Consider the following 23489-nt stretch of genomic DNA (forward strand, 5'->3'; position numbering starts at 1 on the left):
ATGTCATTTCTAGATGTAACGAGGACATGATTTATTTCGCTTTCTCGATTGACTTATGTTTATTTATTACCTAAAAATCATGTTAAATTGACTGTAATTTTTAAAGCAAATACTTAATTTGGATGTTAAAAAATAATAGTTAATTTTGTAGGATTGTAAATGAAACTTTTCTGTTAGAAAAACATTTACTTATTTAACAAAATCGTTTTTTCATGCTCATCGACACTCCAAGTGCACATAACAAGTATACAAAAAGATTCGCGTAAACTGCCCTAGCGCCACTACAAGTAGCCTACTCGAGTTCTCAACACAACATTTTAACTGCGTTTTTTTTAGATCAAATCATAAATTAAAAAAAAAAAAAAAAGAAAAATAATAACGGTATGTATTCTAAAGCGACTTGACCTTAGCTTTTTAATGGCATTAATTATCTTCATGATTTTTGTTCAGATAACCGTGAAAAATGTAAATTTAAATTGAAAACATGTCTTCGATTTGATCTTTAATTTTTAAATTGTTCTCGACCGCACAGATCTAAAGATCAGGTCTTTTCACTTCCATACAGATTTAAAAAAAAAAGGTGTGTCTTGATTTTTACAAATAATAAAATGCGTAACAAAACGATAATTGCATGTCTCGCTTGCCAGCCAAGTGTCGAGACGCTGCCACTTTTGGCAGGCAAACTTTCTTTTTTTTTGCATACTAACAATAATTAGCAAATTTGAAGGGTTGTTAATAAATTAAATATTTTAGTAATATCGAATGGTTTTTATTACTAGTTTTGTATAGCGATGAAGTTTAATTAAATAAGAATATGAATATAAGGCTATGCAACGTATTGCTTCTTTGCATTTTTTGTTTTGTGGTTAATTAATGCATCGTTTCTTTAAATGTTTTTTTGCTTCAATTCCGAAAAAATATCAAATGTCTTGCTTAAACACGTTTTTTTTTCTTATGTTGATCTACTCTTTTTAATTGGGTAAATAGCGTAATACATAAAAGTATCTGAGATCATTTAAGCACTTAAAATACGTTCCTTCAGTTGTACACAATCTTTATCATAGTCACTATTGGATTAGAAGAATACTTGGGTTTCCTTGCAATTCATTCCTACCCAATGGAAATGGGCTTCTACTGTTAAAGTATCCTTATTAAATAAAAGCTGCAAACTCGCTATTCTTACTTCATGTTATAAATTTGGTCCATCACACGCTTCTTTTTCATGGTTCCGAAGCTCCTGTTGTGATTGGCAAGGAGATAAAAATTATTTCTATTTTTCAGGAGTGGCATTGACTTAGTGGTAAGCGTGCTTGTTACCGATACAACGCTGTTCTAGAGGTCGTGCGTTCGATTCCTGGTGAATGCAGATTTTTTCGAAAACTGTTTTCATCGGGAAAAGTTCCTATGTGACCCCGGCTGTTTCGGGGCGAGTTTTTTCGTGAAATTTTCCTTTAGAGTAATTCCAGGATTTTTTCCTTGCCCCTCAAGTCCTTGGGCCTGGGTGAATGCGAAATAGTGTCAAGACTTATAGTTAGGGGTTAGCGGATCCGATACGCCAGGCAGGGATCGTCGACCTTACCGGCGAGGAGTGGTCCCTGAAGCATAGGGCTTTTCCGGGGATGCTAATTAGCCTTGATCCGATGCTTTGTCAGAGCGTGCCAGCTTAATCAGTGAGGAGTGAACGTCCTGAAATATGGAGTCCTCTCCGGGGAAAGGCTACACAGTGGTGAGAGGACCCGATGCACCGTTGGTGCAGAGAGTGTCAGCTTAACTGGCAAGATGTTTCACCGGAGATACTCGCACTGCGCCCATGGATTAGGTATAACATCAGTAATAACTGTTTGAAAATAGGTGCGGCACTCTGGAGAGACGTGAAAGGGGTATACTGAATGTGTATCTACCAGGAGAGGAGTGGAAATGTTGACTATAGTTATATATCTGAACGCACAGCTAAAGCAAGCAATGACACGAGTTTTTGTCTTTTGACTGCGACCGAGTGTATCCTATATATATTAAACTGACTTTTGCTCCCGCTTTTTTTCTTTTTTCCCTACTTTTAATATTTGTTTTGAAATTCAGTATTATTTTGAAAAATAATTTCAGCTACTTTTTTAAAGATGGCAGTTCAGTTATAATCCCCAATTTATTATTTTTCCTCATAATTGTTATGAACTGTAGGACAAGCTCCGGAGGTTATTAATGAACATAAGTGGCTTTCAGATTCCTAAGGATCAAAGTTTCAGTACCTAAGTTGGTTGATGCTTATGCCGACGCTCGAATTGTTTTGCTACCACGGGATTGATTCCAACTTTTTTCAAACTTTTTTTTTTTTTTTTTAACGAAGTTCATCGTTCTGGTTAAATTTCTTTCATTTATGTTGTACTTGAATTTACAAATAATGTTGCCAACTTTTTTTTTTTACGTTAAAATAAATATATTTTTTATACTAAATCCATTCAATAATTCAATTAGTTGATACTCCTCAGTGGCAAGGCCATTTCGCAATTTCATAACAATGAAATAAATTTCGTAAGATGTAAGTATATATCATACATCTTAAAACTTACAAGAAATTATGAACATCTAATGTAAGAGTTAATAATCAATAATTAAAAGAAAAATTTGGCATGTTTCTAGTATAACTCATAGCATAACGATTTTTCAAAGCATATAATGGATTTGTTAATAAAAAAAAGAAACTATTTTTTATCAGGGTGATGCAGAATAATAAAAAATTGCTTTTTTAAATTACAGCGTTAAGAGCGGTGTTTTTTGTTATTACGTATTTTAAATAATTTTCATGGATAATTAATCATCGTATAAAATATTATCGATCGGAACAGCTTAATAATTTCCTTAAAAAAACACATACTTACACTCACTATAAATTAATTAATTAAATAACAAGTAGTTGTTACCACAAGACATAAATTGTAAGGAACGTAAAAATTTTGCTGGTAATAATCATATTTGATGCTATTGTAATAAAAGTGAGTTTTCTCGTGCCTTCGGATTTGTTCTCTCATTTGTTAATTGCATGTTTTTACTGATTAAAATTTCAACCTGCATTAATTGCAGTAGGTAGGCGCTGATGTGATTTCTTACATTTTACAACAAAAGACGCAAATCAAAATGTTTAGGCAGTTTTGAATTAGTTTTCTTGTGCCTTCGGATTTTTTCTTAATATATTAGATGTTTATAATTTTTTGTAAGTTTTAAAATGTATGAATTATAATTCACAAACAAAAATCGAAAAAATTTGATCTGATGTCTGACCATACCTACTCTATATTTTTGAGGTCATTGAATTTGAATCCAAGGTCTGTTTAACTCCATCATGTCAGGAGTTTTCATAACCTCAAAATTTTAGCTTAATAACGAGAATAATCCACAAAAAAAATCGAAATAATTTGATCTGACGTCTGACCATACCTACTATATGTTTCTGAGGTCACTGAATCCGAATCCGAGGTCTCTTTAACTCCATCACGTCAGGATTTTTCATAACCTCCAAATTTTAACGTAAAAACAAGAAAAATCCCCAAAAAAATCGAAAAAATTTGATCTAACATCTGACCAGACTGACTATATATTTTCGAGGTCGCTAAATCTGAATCCCAGGTTTATCAATCCCTATTAAGTACCAGCCTCCCAAAACAACCCGAGGGCAGAAAAAGACTTTTTTGATAGCTTTATTGTAACGGATTTTTTCAATTAAATTATTTGCAGTGCTTAGGTCGTATTTATTGTTATTGGTCAGTTGCTTAATAATATTAAATTCTTTGTCGTATTTCGTGTGTGAAAAAGGAACGTTTAAAAAACCATGGACGTAACATTGAAAGGTAGCTATTTTTTGAGAGTATAGATGAAGGGAAGACTTATGAGTTATAGTGTCTGTGTGAGATGGTTTACAATATATACCAAATTCGAACAGCTTATTGACATTTTAGACAAGTTGATACTATTATTTGATTCTAATTCCATTGTAACATCAATATTTTTGTGAATACTATTCATAAATTTAAAAAAATTATCTACTTCATTCTAGTGCACCAGTGGATTCCATTTTTCTCCCACATTTAAAAGTAAACTTGGTGTAAACAATTGTTTTCCCCTTGATAACGTTCCAAAGAAGAATAAACAACTGCATTTAAGTAAACCTACTACTTTAAGATTTATATACATGCTTTAATTCTGATAACCTCCAGAATAAAAAATTGATTTAATCTTATCGTACTCTACGTGGCATACAAATAATACCAGAACGTTCATCTAAATATTTATACATCTAACAGTACAATAAATATTGTTCAAACTGTTTGACTAATTTTGTAAATTAAACTCCTTAATAGTGCAATACTTCCGTGGTTTGTATTATCGTATAATTAAGTGTTATTTAAATGGATGTATTAGTATTATGTCATATATAAATAAATAAAAAATAATGTGTTTTTACATAGTTTATCACCAATATGACAAAAAAAGCTGAGAGCACTAAGTACTTATAAAGTCCATCTATTTGCATCCTTGTCGGTGTGGAAAAATGTATAAAAATATGTATTTCGAAGTAAATTATTAAGTATGCATGAGATTGATGAAATCGGTAGGGTACATTAATGAAAAATATCATAAATTACAGTAAGTAAAATAACGTCTGCATACATTTACCATGTTATTAATATGTATGTTACTAGCAAATAACGTTTACTTACGTATAAACGTGAATATATCAGTTAATTTCAAAAGGTTATGTCTTATCCTAGTTTGCTAATAAAACAAATTTTAAAGTAAACAATATAAATACATATATGTGTGGGACTACGTGTCAGTGTCCGTGATAGTTAGTAAGATTTCAGTTAGATTGCACATTACAGGTATAAGGGGCACTGGGGGGTCAAGATAACTTCTGCAGGGTGCAGTTATGGTATTAAAAAGGCCAGTGTAAGACTGGAGAATTGCACAGAGAGCTGTAAGGGGCCCTCGAAGATTTGAAAAAAAGGAACCTTAACTAAACTACGGGAGAAAATGACAGAATTTCACCTTATTTTGGGAGGTGGTGCATAGTGTGTCTTTGTACGTTTTTTTCGCTCAAATTAGGTAGCTTCTGTCAAAAGAATATTATTGTACTGACTCTTTTTTAAAATAAAAGCTTATTTTAGGAATAACGACAAGAAAATATTTTTAGGAACTAAAAATGAAGCCGCCATGAACATTTACTACAATTAATGAAAAATAACAGCTGAAAGCCAACATAACCTAAAAAAATATCTAGAATTTAATTTTTTTAGTTTCTGTGCCAAGCAACATATAAATTGGGGATTAAGACCTTCAAACGTAAAACTAAGTCGTGCTAATTCTTTTTTGAACATACGAATTATGAGTTCTAGAGTATAAAAAACTGTACAAAATAAGTAAATGAACATTTTTAAGGTTAGAAAACTAAAAAATAAGAAATTCCTTAATTTTTTATTCAACGTCAGAGTTTAAAATGTAATAGAAAATAAGTAGGTCTCTTATGATACTTTTGAATTCGTATCTATTCATTATGATTATTAACATTTTACTTAACATTTTTGAGTCAATGCTTTGCACACATAACCTTAAAAAATTGTGACCATGAAACAAAAGTTGTCATTTATAATAATATGGTCTGATAATCAAACTAACAGAAACTACATTCAGAAAACATTAACACTAAAGAGCTGACATAACCTTAAAAAAGATTAAAACATTTAATTTTTTTGGTTTCTGCCCTGAAAATTATGTAGCCTTATCTAATAAACTTTTGATAAAACAATGATGTCGTAATTACTTTTTTTTTAAACACAGTTATCCATAGCAAAATAAAAAAAACTTAAAAAAGATCTAAAGCAATCATTTTGAGGTTCGAAACCTCAAGAAAAACAAGAATTACTTTAAACTTTTAATTTGACGATAGAATTTATACTTAAATAAATAAATTACTATGTGCTTTAGTGTGTTTTTAAGTATGTGGAATTTAATAATGACTATTTCAATATTATTGTACATTCTTAAGTCCATACTTGCAGACATAACCTCTAAAGTTGTGACTTAAAATTTTTTTGTCAATTTAATTTTACAGTAGATCAAAACACGTTATTTGTGATTATATTTACTTTTAATAAAACTAACACAATTTACAGATACTAAACGTTAACGTAAAGAAGTGAACACAACTTTTGACTGGGAAACGGTACCGTGATTTTCTTTTCTAAAATCACAGATTGTCTGTTGTAAATTACAAAAAAACTATATAAAAGATCTGAAGTAATTGTGTTAAGGTTAGAAAGTTTAGGATAAAACAAATGCTTAAAAAATCTTTAATATAATAAATGAAATAGTAAGGGTCATAGCGTGTTTTAAATAATTATTATTTAATCATCAGTAATTTTTTATCACTTTATAATTTTGAGGCTACAACTGTAGACATAGCCTTGAAAAATAGCGTTTTATGCTGTTTTGGTCGTATTGATCTCGTTACATATTAAAAAAACGAGTAACTTACTTAACGTTAAAACTGTAAAGCCAAGATGTTTTGGAAAAAAATTGACTTCTTAATCATGAACGGCTTAGCCTAATGTAATGTAGGAAATCGTGATTAAAATTTTTTTCTACGCGTTACGATTGCAAGCCTTATATGTTTCGTCTAAGACTTTGAATTACTACTTTTTTTTCAAACTATCTACCACTTTTTTTACTTAATAACTTGCTTGTAATGCAAAGTCATCGTAAAAATTGACATGGATTTATGGGACATTTATGAAGTGAATACATAACCTTCTATATTGATGGGCAATGGTCACTTTTTCATGATTTAAGCTATTTTTTGTTCATTCAGTTCAAAAGAGAGAGCTATGTTTATCTCTTTATTATAGAATTAACTTAGATGATAATGAGTACTCACAAAAGTTTAAAAAGTTTATTGCTGATTACGAATCCAAACTTAGTTTTTTAGGGAGTTATTGATCGTTTTGCACGTCGAGAAATATTTAAAAAATAGTTTTTACGAATACTTTCCATACTTAAATATATATCCATACTCTTTTGTAGTTTAAAATATCACTAACTTTTCCTAACCTCATAAAATTTTGAAGTAAAGCAGTTTTATACAGTTTTTAATCGTTTTACTTGTCAAAAAATTTTTAAATAAATATACTATCATTAATATTCAATAGACTAAAAAAAATATTTTTTTTTGAATGCGCTGATCACTGATGTTTCCTGACCTCAAGAAATTTTAAAATAGAGCAACTATGCTTGATTTTAGATTATTTTACATGTGAAACCATTCAGGATAGTTTGCAATGTACTTTATTTTTATTACTAAATTATAACACGCACGTTTTTCATATCGGTAATACTGCTGTTTATCACTAACCGTCAAACACACTCGAATAATGAAATCTTACTTAGCTTCTAAACATTTTCGACCGGTCCATTAGCAATAATCTGATCCATAATCCTATCCTGTACGGCTAGGTGTTTTGAAACTTTTTTTACAGTTTACTGACAATGTCAAATGCAACGTTGTTTTTTTTTTAGAAAAATCAGCAGAAGCGTTCGTAAGTTATTAATGATTTTCTTTAAAATTTTACTCCGAATCAGACGTTTTTCTACCGCTCCTGTAGAAAAAGTTTAACATCCAAACTTTAATATCTCGAAAACTGTATTACTAGGCCTCGCTAAATTTTTTTTCATGGTCAATAATATTCATCCGCGGTTGTGCTGAGAATTCCAAAAAATTGCAGGAAAAGTCTTTTTGCTTTTTAACTCTCTTAATAAGATTCTATTAGCGTGGTTTCAGTTTAGGTATATAGTTGTTAGTAGAAAAAATTTTGTTTGAACTTGTTTGTTTCATGCACATTATTAAAGTCGTATACATTTTTTCTATATTGATTTTTTTATGAATGTAGAACAGGGCATACCAATATACATAAATAAAATTTATAAAGAAACATTTTTTTTTACTATTAACCATACACCGAATTGATACCACAATAACCTTTCTTTTGTTTTTCAAATAAACATGGATCAGTACATTGGATTTTTCTTCAAATGTTACAGATGATAAAATGGTCAAAAATGTTTTGAAGCCGAGTAAAATAAAATTTTTCATAATATAAGACGTCTTATGCTGTTTTATTTTCTTATTTCTTTGTATTATGTTGGTTAATAATTAAAATAACATCCAATGGTGGTACTGTCAAATTTTGTATTTATCAAAAAACAAAACGACGTTTCGGCCGTTTGTACAATGTCTTGGCCCTCATCTGGTACAAAAATCTATTAGTAATAAAAAAAATTCTTTACAATACCAATTTTGGTAAACACAATAAACGCAATTAAGTAAAGTGTACAATATACCTCTGACTCTTATGAAGGGAATGTAAAATCGTAATGTAGTCAGAGTTTCAAGTTTCGTTGCTTTTATACCCTGCACATACACAAATGACACAGTATACGCACATACTACAATTAAATAATAATCGCAAGCAGTTCCAAGTGAGGCACACGTAAACAGATCATGTTCAGGGGCCCTTAAATCATGTACATCAAGTTAGCCTCCTTTCTTAATTGACTTAACAAGAGACTCGTAACAATTTTTCAATTTTTCTGTATCTTGTTGTCTATTAATATTATTATTGAAATAATGTATATTTAACATTTCAGAAAACAGGCGCTTTTTATAATTTTGTTCCGTGTCTAAAATTTTTATTTTATCAAAATTGAAGTTGTGTGTAAATTCAATGCTATGTTGTGATAATACAGATGTATCCTTTTTTTCTCTATGTCTCTTTTATATTCTGCCATTCTTAATTTTACAGCTCTCGATGTTTGACCGACAAAACTGCAGTTTCATTTATGGTATTAGGAAAACATGATCTGCTTACGTGTGTCCCACAAGGAACTGCTTGCGATTCTTATTTGATTGTATTATGTGCGTATACTGTGTGATTTGTGTATGTGCAGGGTATAAAAGCAACGAAACTGGAAACTCTGACTGTATAATGATTTTACATCCCTTTTGTAAGAGTCAGAGGTGCATTATACACCTAACTTAATTTGCGTTTTATATATTTACCAAAATTTATACTGTAAAAAATTTTTTACTTCTCATAGATTTCCGTACCTAATGAGGACCGGGCTATTATCCAAACGGCTTAAAGGTCATTTTGTTTTTTGATAAATACAAAATTCGACAGTACCACTATTGGACGTTATTTTAGTTCATACATTTTTTCATTTAAGAGTGTTTGAAGATTAGTGATGAACAGTAATATCAATGTTTATACGTTAATTTTTTGGTCAAACAATAGAATTAAATGATTCTTGTAATTGATGCCTACGCTTAAAAGAATGAGATTAAATGATGGAAGATGATAGCATTAGACGTAAAGGTAGGTGTCGTCCAAAAAGTAGAAAAATATCCGAAGGAGTAGGAAGAAATCAAGTTCATGTCGATGATGCTAGTCGTAGTACACTTAGGCGTTGAACCCTTGAATTACTCGAAAGTGATAAAATAAATGTTGATTTCTTGAGGGAAGCTTTACGAATTGCCGAACATATTGAATCCATTAATACATCAAGCGATTGGGAAGACGAGAAAAGAAGGAGAAAACAATGGTATAGGTAAAAAAAATATTTTTTTATCACACTAAATAATATTCAAATTTATGAAAAAAAAAACAAAAAATGCTGGAGCCTTCGGGTTAATCATTAGAACATTTATATAACATTCATTAAAATTAGCGGTCTTTTTTTTCACAGAACATCACTTGTATTTACCGCATTTCTGCTATATTTTTATAGTACTTTGATAATAATATAAATTTTTTTTTTTTACAATTTTGCAGACCTGTGCGTAAAACATGTGATGGTCCTTTTGCGTCACGTCGATTTAAATGTCTATTATTATACCATCGATTCAATTTTAAATAAGGCTTTTCTTTTGGTAAAAGGCACCAGACTTATTAAATAGAACGTTGCAATAAATGTGTAAGAAATATTCATTTTTTATAATTGTTTATTTAATTTATTCAAATGATACAATAAAAAAAACTATTAGATGAACAAGAAAAATATATATATATATATTTATATATATGTATATACGTAGTTCGGTGACATTAAATAAAAACTTAACGTCTTTGCATTTATTAAAATTTTGATACGCATACATGGAAATAAAACAGAGACGACAAGTAATGTTAACAGCGTTTCTCAATGGATTCCGAAAGTCCTTGAATAATGCAACTCTTGACTAGTTTATTACGACTAAGGGTGATGTTGGACTCCTTTCTCTAGGCCTGCTAGATTACTGTGAGTCTTTGTCGTCCTCTCTCTTTCCTCATTCTTCTTGAATCTTTTTTCCTTTTTCTGTTAGACACCCGCACGTCTCTGTAACCCTTTGCTTCCTTTCGCCCTTATCTCTGTGTGTGCTTACAATATATTGACTTCATAATCGATGATGAAAACATGTACCTGTTACAATTTGGTCCAAGCTTATTAAATTGTTTAAATAAATGTTTTGAAAATTTATTGTACTTGGGTCAGAGAATTACATTGAAATTATCGACAAAAAATAACTCAGATAAGATCTCTTGAATTATCCATACCATTAAATATCCGTAAATGTTATCATTCTATTAGATGAATACAATTATATGCTGAGTTTTATGGGAATGTATGTACAAAGTTAAAAAATTTTATTTAACTTCTTCAGTTTAATGTAAGCTAATGCTAAAAATGTGCCGTAAAATTTATTGTTCTTCTTACTGCCATGCAACATTGCTAGGATATTTAAAATGGCTATTACTTATTCGAATTTACTTGTTTGTATTTCATACATTTCGTTACTTGGATTAAAACAATACTCTTGAGACTGTGTTACATTGTTACATTTATACATTTATACATTTAAACTTCAAAGGAGATTAATCTTTTATAATCCGTTCAAAGGTTGTTATCTGCAGGGACTAAATGTACTCTTATCTAATCTAATACTACCTAAACTAAATCTTCTCGAACATTCGCATAAGAGTTTATACATCTACCGTGCTTTGCGTAGCACAGTCAGTCCAAGAAAGCGCCGCTGCTAAGCTGAACGCTTCACTCAGTCAGCAAATGTACATACCAATTGATTACAAATAAATGCCACTTCTGATTTGAACTTTCAAATCTTGTTTATCCTTTTGTAAAATTTGCTTTCGACGTGGTTTGGACTTAGCTCGCAATGGAAGCGGCCCTTCCACGGACAAACTGAAGCAAACAAAGTTTTTAAACCAAAAAAAACTATAGTAGTATGTACAAAGTCAACTAAGTACATGAATCCAACATGAATCCAACAAAGTAAGAACACCATAAGTCGTATTCTATTCGCATGTTTTTTTTTACTATGCACGATTTTTTGACACTCACAATATTAAGGTGGTAAGCTCCTTGATAATTAAAAATAGAGCTTTTTGTTTCATGAAGACAAAATAAAAATGTAAATTCCTTGATTCAGGGTACCCTTTAGTGCTAAAACTCTAGTGAACGTATTAATTTCGTTAACTAAATTGGCGTGAGTTCAAGTTTCAGTTCATTCAATAAGTAGGAAAAACTAATAGAAGGAAATGGTAAAATAAAGATGGTAAAGATGTGTGATTAAATTTGAAATTTAAGAACTAGTCGTTTTATCTTTTTTTCTATTTAAAATGTTCATTGCTTATAGCATCTCAAAAATTAAGAAAAAAAGGAAAAAATTATTATTAATATCAAAGTTTCACTCAAACTTGCAGTTACGTATACTTTTGATATCTTCCTAATTATTGTATAATCTTTGTTCATTTACCTTTTTTTATTAAGAAACTTTCATTAAATAAAATTTTATTTCAATAATTAATTGCAAACGCAGTACCTTCATTTGTTTTAAACGAAAAATAACAATAATAACTTCTTTAATTAAAAGATGAACTTTAGTCTTCAGTTTTGGATGTATTATTGATTATTTTACTTTTAATTATCTCACACATTTCTACAAATAATGATTATTACCAAAACGCAATTAAATTATATAAAAAATAATAAAAAAACGAGTTGAGATTTATGCATGCTCTTATGTTTCTACCCTCATATTAGCTTTTTTAACTTTACGCTTAAAGACTACGAATTCTTTTATTTTTGATCTTTGACAGTTAAAATAAAAAAAAATGATGAGATCTGTTATGTACAGATACATTTAAAAATCAAAGGACTGAAGTCCAGAAATATCTTCATGACACATTTGAATCAAGAGTTGAACAAGTACTTCAAGAAAAAGGAACAAACACTGTGAATACCGTCAGAGCTTGTTTCAATAACTTAAAGCAATCATCCGGAGCCTAAGGCGTTGGAGGAAGCCTTGTTAGAAATCTATACATAGTGTTAGCTGTATTTAGATATGTCATTATTATGCAACAGAGACAAAGTCTGTTTTTCTAGAGCAAGTAGCGATAAAAAATATAGTGAATGATTTTAAACTGATGTGTCGTTTAGGGCAAGAACAAAGAAAAATTAAGTTTTTTATTATTTTTTAAAGGTTATGCTCACTTCTTCACATTAACGCTAAGTATCTGTAGATTGTGTTAGTTTTATTAAAAGTAAATATAATCACAAATAACGTGTTTTGATCTACTATTGAATTAGCATGACGAAAAAATTAAAAGTCACAACTTTTAAAGGTATGTAGAGGTACGTAGAGGTACGTTTATGGTGTAAAAAATACATAAGGTGGGCTCTTCAGCTACCGAACCGATCAGCCAATCAGGAGGCTTGAAACAAGCGACCTTCGATATTGGATTTTCCACCAATGAGTGTAGAGAGCGCGTATCGAACTACTGCTACACGTAAACAAGAGTATAGGGTAAAAAATTTTATCGATAAATGATATAATTAAAATTTGTTAGGTGCACTTTTTTCTATATAAATATAATTCTATATAATCATGTGATTATTTGTGAGATATACGATAAATACAGTATATTAAATATTTGAACAAACAAATTTTACATTTTTTTTTTAATGTGAAGTTTTAACATCAGATATCAGTTTTTTCGTTCATCTCTGGCAATCTAATTTACGTTATCGTACGAACAAAGCTTTTAATTTTAAACTGCTTTTCGAGGTAAGTTGTATTTATTTTTAGCAATAAAGTGTAAGTTGTTGAACAACGCGCTCTCAACGCTCATTGGTGGAAAATCCAATATGGAAGGTCGCTTGTTCCAAGCCTCCTGATTGGCTGATCGGTTTGGTGGCTGACGAGCCCACCTTATGTATTTTTTACACCATGGATACGTTGTTTGAGGTATCCCGATACCATTTTTCTGAAAAAAGTTTCTTTTACAAGACTCTATGATTTTTATGGCAGAAAACAAGTAATTAAATGTTTTGATATTTTGTAAGGTTATGTTGGCTCTTTAGTGTTAATGATTTGTTACAGTAGTTTCTGTCAGTTTCATTATCATTTCATATTATTACAAATCACGACTTTTGTTTTATGGTCACCATGAGGTTATGTCTGCAAGTATGGCTTTGAAAATGTTAAGTATCGTTTTACTATTTATAATCAGTAGATATATATATTAAAAAATTTATTCAGACACTTATTTTTTTATTTATGATTCTATAAATTTTAACGCTACGTAACATAATTTTGTATTTCTTTTTTTTTTTCCAACCTTAACAAAGTTTTTTTACATTTTTTTAATGGTTTTTTAAACTCTAGAACTCATAGTTCGTATGTTCAAAAAAGAATAATCACGACTCTGTTTTACTTTTGAAAGTTTTAATCACAAATTTATATGTTACTTGGCGCAGAAACTAACAAAATTTAATACTTAGATATTTTTTTAGGTTATGTTGGCTTTTAACTCTTATTTTTTATTAATTGTAGTGAATGACAGTGACAAAAAAAGCATGAATCGGTATTTATTAGGGTTATGTCTGCAAGTATGGACCTAAAATTGTCGAGGTTTATTTGATTACTACCATTAAAAGGCACATGTTCGAAAACTTATCGCACTACTGACTATTTCATGCATTCCTTTATTATATATAAGTTTATTTCGTTGATCTTCTGGGGCAAATAAAAACACTTAGTTTAAGCGACGTCCCGTCGACTGGTGTGTCGACTTCTTCAGGCTTTATTAACAATAATAAATTATTACAATATAAACAACAGATACATATAATGTAGAACTGACAAATAAATTACCTTAATTTAAACCTTGAAAGACAATTTATTTAACGTATCGAGCAAATGGCTCACACGCACGTTAAACTGGCAAAGGCCCCAACACCGCAATGTACCCCGCTTTTATAACAAACACACACACACACACACATATATATATATAAGTTTGCAGTGCGATGACCCGAGCCCTCAGTTCACATATCACATTGTCAGTATACAATTCTAAGAACGTACAGAGTCTTTAAAAACGTACAGAATTAAAGAAACTTCGATAAGTGCGACTTAAATTATAAACATCTTCTTTCTTATTTATATTATGAATGTTAGAGGTAATGTGTAACATTTCAGAGATCAAACGTTTACCATCATTCGGCTCTTTTTTTGTTTTTGGATACCTATTACCATTAAAGAAAGATATCTCGACTTTGTTATTAATATTTTTTTGTAACCTAATTTTAATGGATACAGAAAATTGACGTATCAATAAGTTTTTACGATTTTTATGGTTGCTATAGGATTTTTCACAATAGGAATTGAAAAAAATGTAAAATGAAAAAAAAAATATTATGATAAGAAAAGAATTAGGAATGTGATTGTGCTTGCGCTTTATTTTTAATTACGTATTATTCCTAAATAATAAAATAGCTTTTTAAACGACTTTTTGTTAATTTTATGTTACTTTACGATGTTGTCAATTTCTTTATAAAAACGTCTTCTATAAAAAATTTTCAGAAGGTTTGCCGTATTGGCGAATAAGATTATAAATTTTTTGTAAAAATTTTATAATTTGATAAAGCAGTAATTCCTTACATAGATTATTTTACAAAAGAATATTCCAAAAAAAATGTTAAAATGTTTTGTGCCAATAAATTGGTAAAAATTTTAAAACATTTGCCTTTAATCAATTAAAATTTAATTTTTTTATCGACTCGGACAGAGAAATTGACCAATAATTAAAAATCATAAATGTTCTCAAGAAAAAGAAAATTGGAATTCAATGAAATAGAACATTTTCAAGAAGCTTTTTGAAAAAATTATTTGCTAACGCTGTTAGTTCTTTATTGGGTATATTTTTTGTAACAAAGGAATTAAATGATTTAATATATTCAATACGGTTATAGAATGTACCGTTTTTAAAAAATGTAGTGATGTTTACATGAGAGACATCAAGAACTGTTTAATTAAGGAAGCTTTGTAAACAAGGATGGTTAAACAATAAAGAGAACAATTAAAATTTATCTATTTTCTCAAACGTTAGACTTATTTGTACAATTCAGTGGCAATTGCAGCCACAGACACACACGGCCCATACGTGTTGCTAACAAGCTTTATTATTTACTACAAGATTTATGTAGTATAAGAGCTGTTACGACTGTAACTTGCTTTGAATAAGATGGTATTCATGCATTAAATTATTGAATATCACGATAAAAACTATATCTTAGATTATTTATGTACTTAAAATATTTTATGTTGACTCATATTACTAAGTCAATGCTGATTTTATTTTAATTGAATTCAGAAATATAATATATATATAATGTGTGTGTGTGCATATATTTGTGTGTATATATTTGTGTGTATTTTTTAGTGTGCAAAGCGAGTGTCACCGACAAATAAAGACCGAAAGTCTGCAGCAACAGAAAAATATCCAGCCTCCAAAAAAACAATTGACGTCGTATCTACTCGAAAAACTAAAACACTAGAGCCTCGGCTCCTATGTGAAAATTTGAATTTGGATGCTTTCCCCACAATTTTAACTGAATCCCATCGATTAGAAAACGTAAAAGCAAAACTTGCTGCTTCTGTCTTAGTTGGTAAGTTTTTAATCAATTTATTTGAATAACTATTACATTAATTTTTTTTAACTTATTGACTACTGATTGCGTAGATTTACGTAGCTGATAATACATATGGAAGTTTGTAAAAACTTTAATAAATATACATAGGAGAAAAATAAATTATTGAAAAAATTAAAATGCCATGGCTTTGGAAATATTTTGTTACAAAAAAGCAAAAAAAAACGTAACTCATTCAGGTACAATGTTAAACAATATTGAGTTTTTTTGCTAATGAATTTTTTTCTAGAATGTCCATAGTTTTTAAAGGCATTTTGTTCATAATTAAGAGTTTCTACCTTTCCAGTTAGCTTACTTAAGTTAATTATAATTATTCATTTATTTTATGCTTATTTCAGTAAAAAACAAAAAAAAAACGCACAAAGTTAATGCTTTAAAGGATAAATGAAGCCCAAACTTATTGTAACTAGATGTAAACAGTACTTAACAAAAGTTGCATCTCGTTATCTTTATTGCCATGCACTCTAATTAATAATAACGAGGTACAAATTTTCTCTCCTAATTTGCGTTTAATTACAATATATGTAAGCTTCATGAATTTGTCAAAATACCAGCTCTGTGCGTCAATTCATTATTTTAAGCGAAACTAGCTGTAAGATGAAAAAAATAATAAATTTTTTAACATAAAGTAGCCAGTAAGGCAGAAACTCCGGGTAATGCAGTAAATTTCTTAAAACTAATTATAAACCCTTAAGTTTAGTTTGATTATCCTTATGCAACCTTTCTTCATTCGCAGCTGATAACAATAAGTTTGGGCTTGACTTATTCGCCAAAGCATTAACTTCAAGCGTTTCCTCATTTCTTTTCGTTTGAATAAGCATGAAATGAATGATTCATGAAAATTTTATTAAAGTAAGGTAATCGGTAAGGTGGAAACTTCCAATGATATACTGAATACATTTAAGTCCAGTTCTTCGAGCTCTTTCTTAAACAGTTTTTTTCGAAAAAGTTTTCTGTTTGTATCAATGATTTTTCATTGCAATTCCATACAAAACAGTGTGCAACATGATCATTTGGCCAAGTAACAGGCTTTCATATGAAAAATTTTGACAGTTTGTTGACAGAGATTGAGAATTGTCATTATTCAAAATTGTAACGTTGCATTTTTCTAGCCCAAGCGACGTTTTCACGTTGACGAGAACCTGTCCCGACACACCGGACTGTCCGTTGGAATGCGGACAGTTCCCGAGGGTAAATGACCAGGATATATACATAACACACTTGTATAAATAAACACACTAACACGGATTTCACTTTCATATGACACGTTTATTTCATTTACATTAGATAAACAATTATAAAGAATTGACGCTACCCCTAGTGCAAACTTGCAAGTCGCAGATTTGTTCACGCACTCCTGCACTCATACACCCACACCCGCAAACCTACATACATATACACGCACACACACACATCAAGTTCCCTGAACGTGACCTAGAGAACGGCTAGCTCTGAGGTTACGATAATGTGATTCGATCGCGAGAATACTTGGCCACCACGCAACACCTACAATCACGAGCCACTTCATGCATCGACTTGATGACGAATACATGCACTGCATATCCTCTCTGTCCGCAGAGAATCCTACCGTCGGCCTCACTATCCGATTTGCAGAGACTCAGATGACGCTGTGAATGCACACACAAATACACACACTTTACGACGTCCTATCGCAACGTTCAGCCAGCCCCTCGTCAACTGCTAAGACTAAGTGCAACATTTTGAACACACACACTTGCATTACATCCTACCACAGTGGACAGACGATCTCTCGCTGACTGCCGAGACTTAGATAACGCACTTCAAATTTCCACTACACTCTCGATACACCTTTTTATCACGCAGTACTGTAACTTCTCGTATCGGTACGCCCGCGATTCGAGTGGTTACACCCGTATAGCTCTCTTCTCCAACCCAAACGTCTTCCTCTCAGACAATCTGATCCGCGCCGTTACGCATGCGTCACTCTGTTCTGTCGATTTCTCTCACTCTCTCCTTCTCTCTTTCTCTTTTTCTCTATCTCTTAGCGATCTTGACTCCCCGTTTGTTCTCAACAACAAGGAAATTTACACTAGCCTCAATCACTCGCTCATTTACATGCCCGCTTTTTACCCTCAGCCACTACACAAAGTCTACACACGAACAATCTCACTCCGTTGCCACATATGAAGTCTCTCTCCCACACTTCTCTATTAGTCGCTAACCTTACCTCGTAATACGGTACTACACCACCAGACAAGTCATCTTCACGATAGATCTCGGCGTAGTATCCCCGTGATGTTGACCACTGCCCTCAAGCCTCTTGTGACTGTACCGTCTTCAGCCCTGCCACAGATAATGCCTCCCGTAGGTCGTTATGAGCTGGTGAATAGGAGAAGGTTGGACGACATCTCGATGGCATACATGGTATACATACTTCTCTCTCGAAGACCTGTCAAGCAGTTCTCTCAGTCTCCCTGGGGCTTTATCACAGCTTTCGATATGTCGCAAAAGTCAGTATTTTTTTCGATAATTCTTAGACTGCGCATGCGCTCAACCATAATTTTACTTAAATTATCGAAAAAAAATACTGACTTTGCGAGGTATCGAAAGCCGTGATAAAGCTCCTGCTCGCAGCCTACTACTGTCAAAATCTTCTCCATCTCTTTCTTTCCCCTACTCCTCTCACATGACCTAGCTCGCACACGGTCCATCTTTTTCCAACTACACGTATATATATACATGCACACACAAATAAAGTATTTCAAATTCATTTGCGATAATAAAATACTGTGAAAATTGTGTGAAATATAACTGTATGTATCTTCCACATTTTGATTAATATTAGGCAAAAAATTAAATAATTTTCGAAGCCAAAAAGCATCTAGCATAACTATCAGCTCAAACACTGCGTACAAAAGTGCCTAGTACTTTTAAAAACGTCTGAAATAGTCTTCAGTTATTACTTTGGATCGCACAGGTGGTGCTGCACACCTATACATTTCTTGATGTAGATGTGCTTTCTCAACTTCTGTTATGAGCAAATTTTTAAAAGCCAATCTGAGTACACCACCACATATAGGTACTACGTAGCCTAACATCACTTGCCAACTTAGTCAATCAAGCTAATTAAATTGCAGCCTGTGAGTTCAGTATCCAAAGAAATTGGAGATTTCTCGCTCTAGTTTTTTCAAGGAAGATTTTCTGAATGCCTTAGTCCATTCTCTTGTACGGGTTTGCCTGTAAGTATCCATAACCGATTAGGGAAGCACTTTTTATTTTAGGTAGTAATTTTAAACAACAAAACTCGAACTACTATTTGTTGTTTTGAAAAAAAATTTCTGATTCTCTAACTAATTTTTAAAAAAAGGTATCATAATCATTTTTAGTAAGTTGCTTAGTTTTAGAGTTAAAAATGTTCAAAGTTAAAGAAATGCATTTTTCCTTATTTTTTAACGATGTATTACTTGATTACTATTGCATTATTGTGTTTTAGTGATCAAGGATAAAACTGTACCTCAAAGTAAAATCATTTAGACAAAAATTTTTTGTAATTGCTTATTGTTTGACAACTAAGTTATACACATAAATCCATATTTATTTCCACACCTATGATTCCTGAATTTCCAGTCATTAAAAATATACACTTATATCTATACCACAAGTGAAATAAGTAAAAATTTCTTGGTTACAACTCAGTAACACGACATTAATGTATTTTACTTCGAGAGTACTGCTTTGAGGTCGACTTTGATCTATAATACGTTTAATACAATATCAAAATAACTGAGCGATACACTACTGAAAGTCATCAAAATCACAAATTTTCAATCTCTGAGAATTTTTAAGTATAAATTTTAAAAGCTTGCGAAAAATTTTTAAGATTTCTTTTTTTGTAAATAAAATTTTAAGGGATTAAGGAGGCTCAATGGTTCTAGTAAAACCTTGAGAAGTGGAACTTCAACGAATCATTATTACAAGTGTCAGAGAGCTGTGTATTTTTAATATTTATTATCGCATCGCTTTTTTTGTGGAACGACAAAGTTTGATTTCTCAGTAAATTTAGACTGTCTCAGCTGAAAAGACAGTATAAAAAATGCAGAGACAAAGAATTAAATATACCAAAAAAAGAATCATGTAGTTCTGAAGAGATTAGTACCCTAAAAATAACCTGTCATTGCACATTTTGAAAAGATTTAAGTAGAAACAAATAAACGTTATACAGTTTTTTTTCAGTTTACCATGACAGCCTACTGGCTTCCTCACGAAGGCTACCTTCTCTCCAAATCAGTGTAGAGGTGTACTGCTGCAACCTTCACCTGTCACCTCACTGGTACCATACCTATCATATCATGCACAGTGGAAGTTTTTCTATTGAGACTCGTTGCCGCACGTTCTAACCTTGTCATTTGAGCTGACAGTCTCTGTTGCCCCTTGCAAAGTTTCCCTAAGATGACTTTTTCATCATTCCTATTGTATACTATTAACGGGTTGTAGCGATTATCTCAAAGGATCTTTGCTAATAAACCATCTAACTCGCTGTACCGACATTTTTATAACCAACAGAGACTTTATCCGGTGAGCTGGCCAGATTTTGGCTTTCCTTCGAAAAGAAAGCCCCTGGAGGTTCAGACATTATCAAAAAATCGACTATTAGTTTTAAAAACTGGATAAGTGGTGTTTCAGTATCCTAAGTACCATCGAAAAAGCCCGAGAAAAATATCTCAAAAATTTTTGACAAGACTCGAACCCACGATCCCTCGAGTATTTCCAGCTAGGAGGCCAGTGTACTAACCGCTAAGCTATCGAAGCTCTATTTTAAATATAAGTATGTATCTATATTATTCTAATCAAGCAAATTACTTTTAAATGAAAGAAGCAAGTATGTTTTTATAAATACAATAATTTATTATATCAAAGCCTGAGTGTAGAAATTTTTAATTAATAGAAGTAAGTAGTTGTAAATTTATTATTCATCCATACACGCCCTGACAAAGCATTTCTTTATCAAATGTTTTATATTCAAAATGAGCTCACTTAATAGTCTAGGAGACTGTGTTCCAATATTGGTGTTCTATTTAGGTAAAGTTACACTTATGTTTTATCTGAAGCTTTTTTCGACCTTCTTGTAATAATTTATCGTAGTACTTAATTAAACTACGTATGTTACATACATCATTTAAAAAGTGACCACCTTGTGGATTATCAGATATATTGTAGTTTATGTAGTAACGTTTTGAGAGATAAGCGTAAGACAAATGGGTTGGAAAAATATGTTATAATGGTAAAAAAGTAAAGTTTGATGTACAAGTTCTTCACAAATTTTTGTTGTTGTTTATTTGCAGATCAAAGACCCAAAAAAGGAATGAAAACTGTCAAACAGCGCTTGGGAAAGATTCTTAAGATTCACAGAATGTTTCACTAAAAGTACAGGTGTACCCTCAGCGATGAAAGAAAATTCCAAAAAAACATATACGTGCTTATTATATGACAGATTTCCTAATGTTTATTTATCACAATAAATATTAGTTGTAATGAATGAGCTCAAGACTAAGAAGAGAAAATTACTAGTATCAAAGAATTATTACTTCTACATGATTTTAAATTGTTTGTTTTAATTTATTTTAAATAAAATTTAAAAATGAAGCATTCACTAATTCTGCTATCACAAAAAAATGTGGACTTTCTTTAACAAATATACTTTATTTATCAGTACAAATGATTTATATTGTATTTACATACATACAATGTTACTAAATATTTTTTTGTATTTCATACCCACATTTTATGACATACATTTCAACAAATTTACTAGAAGCTTAAGATTTGTACTATCTTGGATAATGGCTTTAAGTGACTTAATTATTTTTCCAATGCAAGTACTTTACATGCTTAGGTAACCCATATAACAACACTGAACTAACATTAATCTATCAATGAAGTGCCTTACATCTGCTATCGAAAGCTAAAAAGTTGAGGTTGAATCAGTTTCTAACAGTGTTCAAATGATTATTTCTTACATTTATACTCTAAATTGATAGAATCATATTTTAGTTTTAAATGATATAATGAAATGAATTATCTTCTTCAATTTTTTAATAAGATGACTTATTTTTAAGTAACACTAGTAAAAGTTAACTAAATATTTTACAAAGCCAGTTTACACCTACGTCAAGCTATCTTTAAAAATACGGCCTTCCTAATTTTTTTATTGTTTTTTGAAATAAAAATACGGTGGCTACACGTTTCATGAAAACCATCCATGTTGCTTTCAGAGGCTTTAGCTTTATGATTGTGTATAGGTGGTATGACTTGATAATTGATGTATCCAAGTGTATGTGTAGTACTATAGGCCGGCAAACGTCTATTTTTTTTGTTTTGTGAAGTTATAGTTCTATAGGTGCGTTGTGCATGAGAGTGAAACGACCAATAAAAAAAAAAAAAAAACGTTTCCTGCATCCAGCCGAGGCCCTACTTTTATTCAAATATAACTGGGGTACACGGCGAACCAGTACGAGCCGAGGTAAGTAAAGAGGTTTTTGCTACGCGCTCGTGGAGGACTAAGTGATAGTAGAGGGGGACTCTAACTATTCAGTGGACCGTTCGAGGGTGAAAAATAAAAATTAACTGGCTTTTCCGGGGCCTCCCGGCTTTTTTATAAGGAGTAGCGGACCTCGGTCACGCGCTGGTTCGATAACAACGCAGGAGAGCGTGCCGGGGGAAAATCTTGCAAAAATGACAATAGCCGCAAATCCCATTGACTAGAACTGCTCTAGTTTAGCCACTCAGAAATTGGCACTTCCCATATCCGGTTCACTCTCCTCTTTGCGTTAAGAGAAGGGAAGGAGATTCACTTGCTCATGCCCTTCCTTTTACTTTTACAGGATTTCAATATCATTTAACCTTAACATTATGACAGAATATTATTAATATTTACTAATGCTAAACACCGGCCGTTTGTTCAACTAAACTTGTTGCAACAAGAGCGGTGAAAATCGCTTAACAATTCGATTGATGCTTGGGTGAACAAACGATTGGTGATTTATTAAATAATACTACTACTTAAACGCCAAAACGGTGGCTACTGCCGTAATAACTTATAATTATAATATTAGTGGTGGTAGTTATGATAATAATAATAATAATCATAATGATAATCATAATAATATAATTTTAATAGTAATAATGATCATAAGAATAGCAGTTGTTAGAATACTAGTGCCTTGCCTGTCGCGAGTTAACATAATTTGTTGTACCAGTAGTTTAAATGTTTACAATGTTACAAAAATAATATGGAACTTTGGTAGAATTTTAGTAAACATGGTTTTTTTTTCTGCTGGTAGTTGGAGAGGGAATCGTCTAGTGGTACCCTAGGGAATCAGAAACTCTGTTACCCCTATTGGAGGCAGGCGTATGGA

General features: G+C 31.3%; 1 protein-coding gene across 1 annotated transcript in view; it reads left to right on the forward strand.

Moving 5' to 3' along the window:
- LOC106640118 (histone lysine demethylase PHF8) overlaps positions 1–21653 on the forward strand; it is a 348393-nt gene extending 326740 nt beyond the window's left edge. The window contains exons 10-11 of the mRNA XM_089595795.1: positions 15825–16050; positions 21417–21653. Coding sequence (XP_089451921.1) covers positions 15825–16050; positions 21417–21496 — 306 coding nt within the window. The 3' untranslated portion in view covers positions 21497–21653. The remainder of the gene's footprint in view (positions 1–15824; positions 16051–21416) is intronic.
- Positions 21654–23489: the final 1836 nt, after the last annotated feature.

This window comes from Copidosoma floridanum, unplaced genomic scaffold (assembly GCF_036245765.1).
Source record: "Copidosoma floridanum isolate Cflo_tuat_1 unplaced genomic scaffold, Cflo_Japanese_pri ptg000004l, whole genome shotgun sequence".
NCBI lineage: Eukaryota > Metazoa > Arthropoda > Insecta > Hymenoptera > Encyrtidae > Copidosoma > Copidosoma floridanum.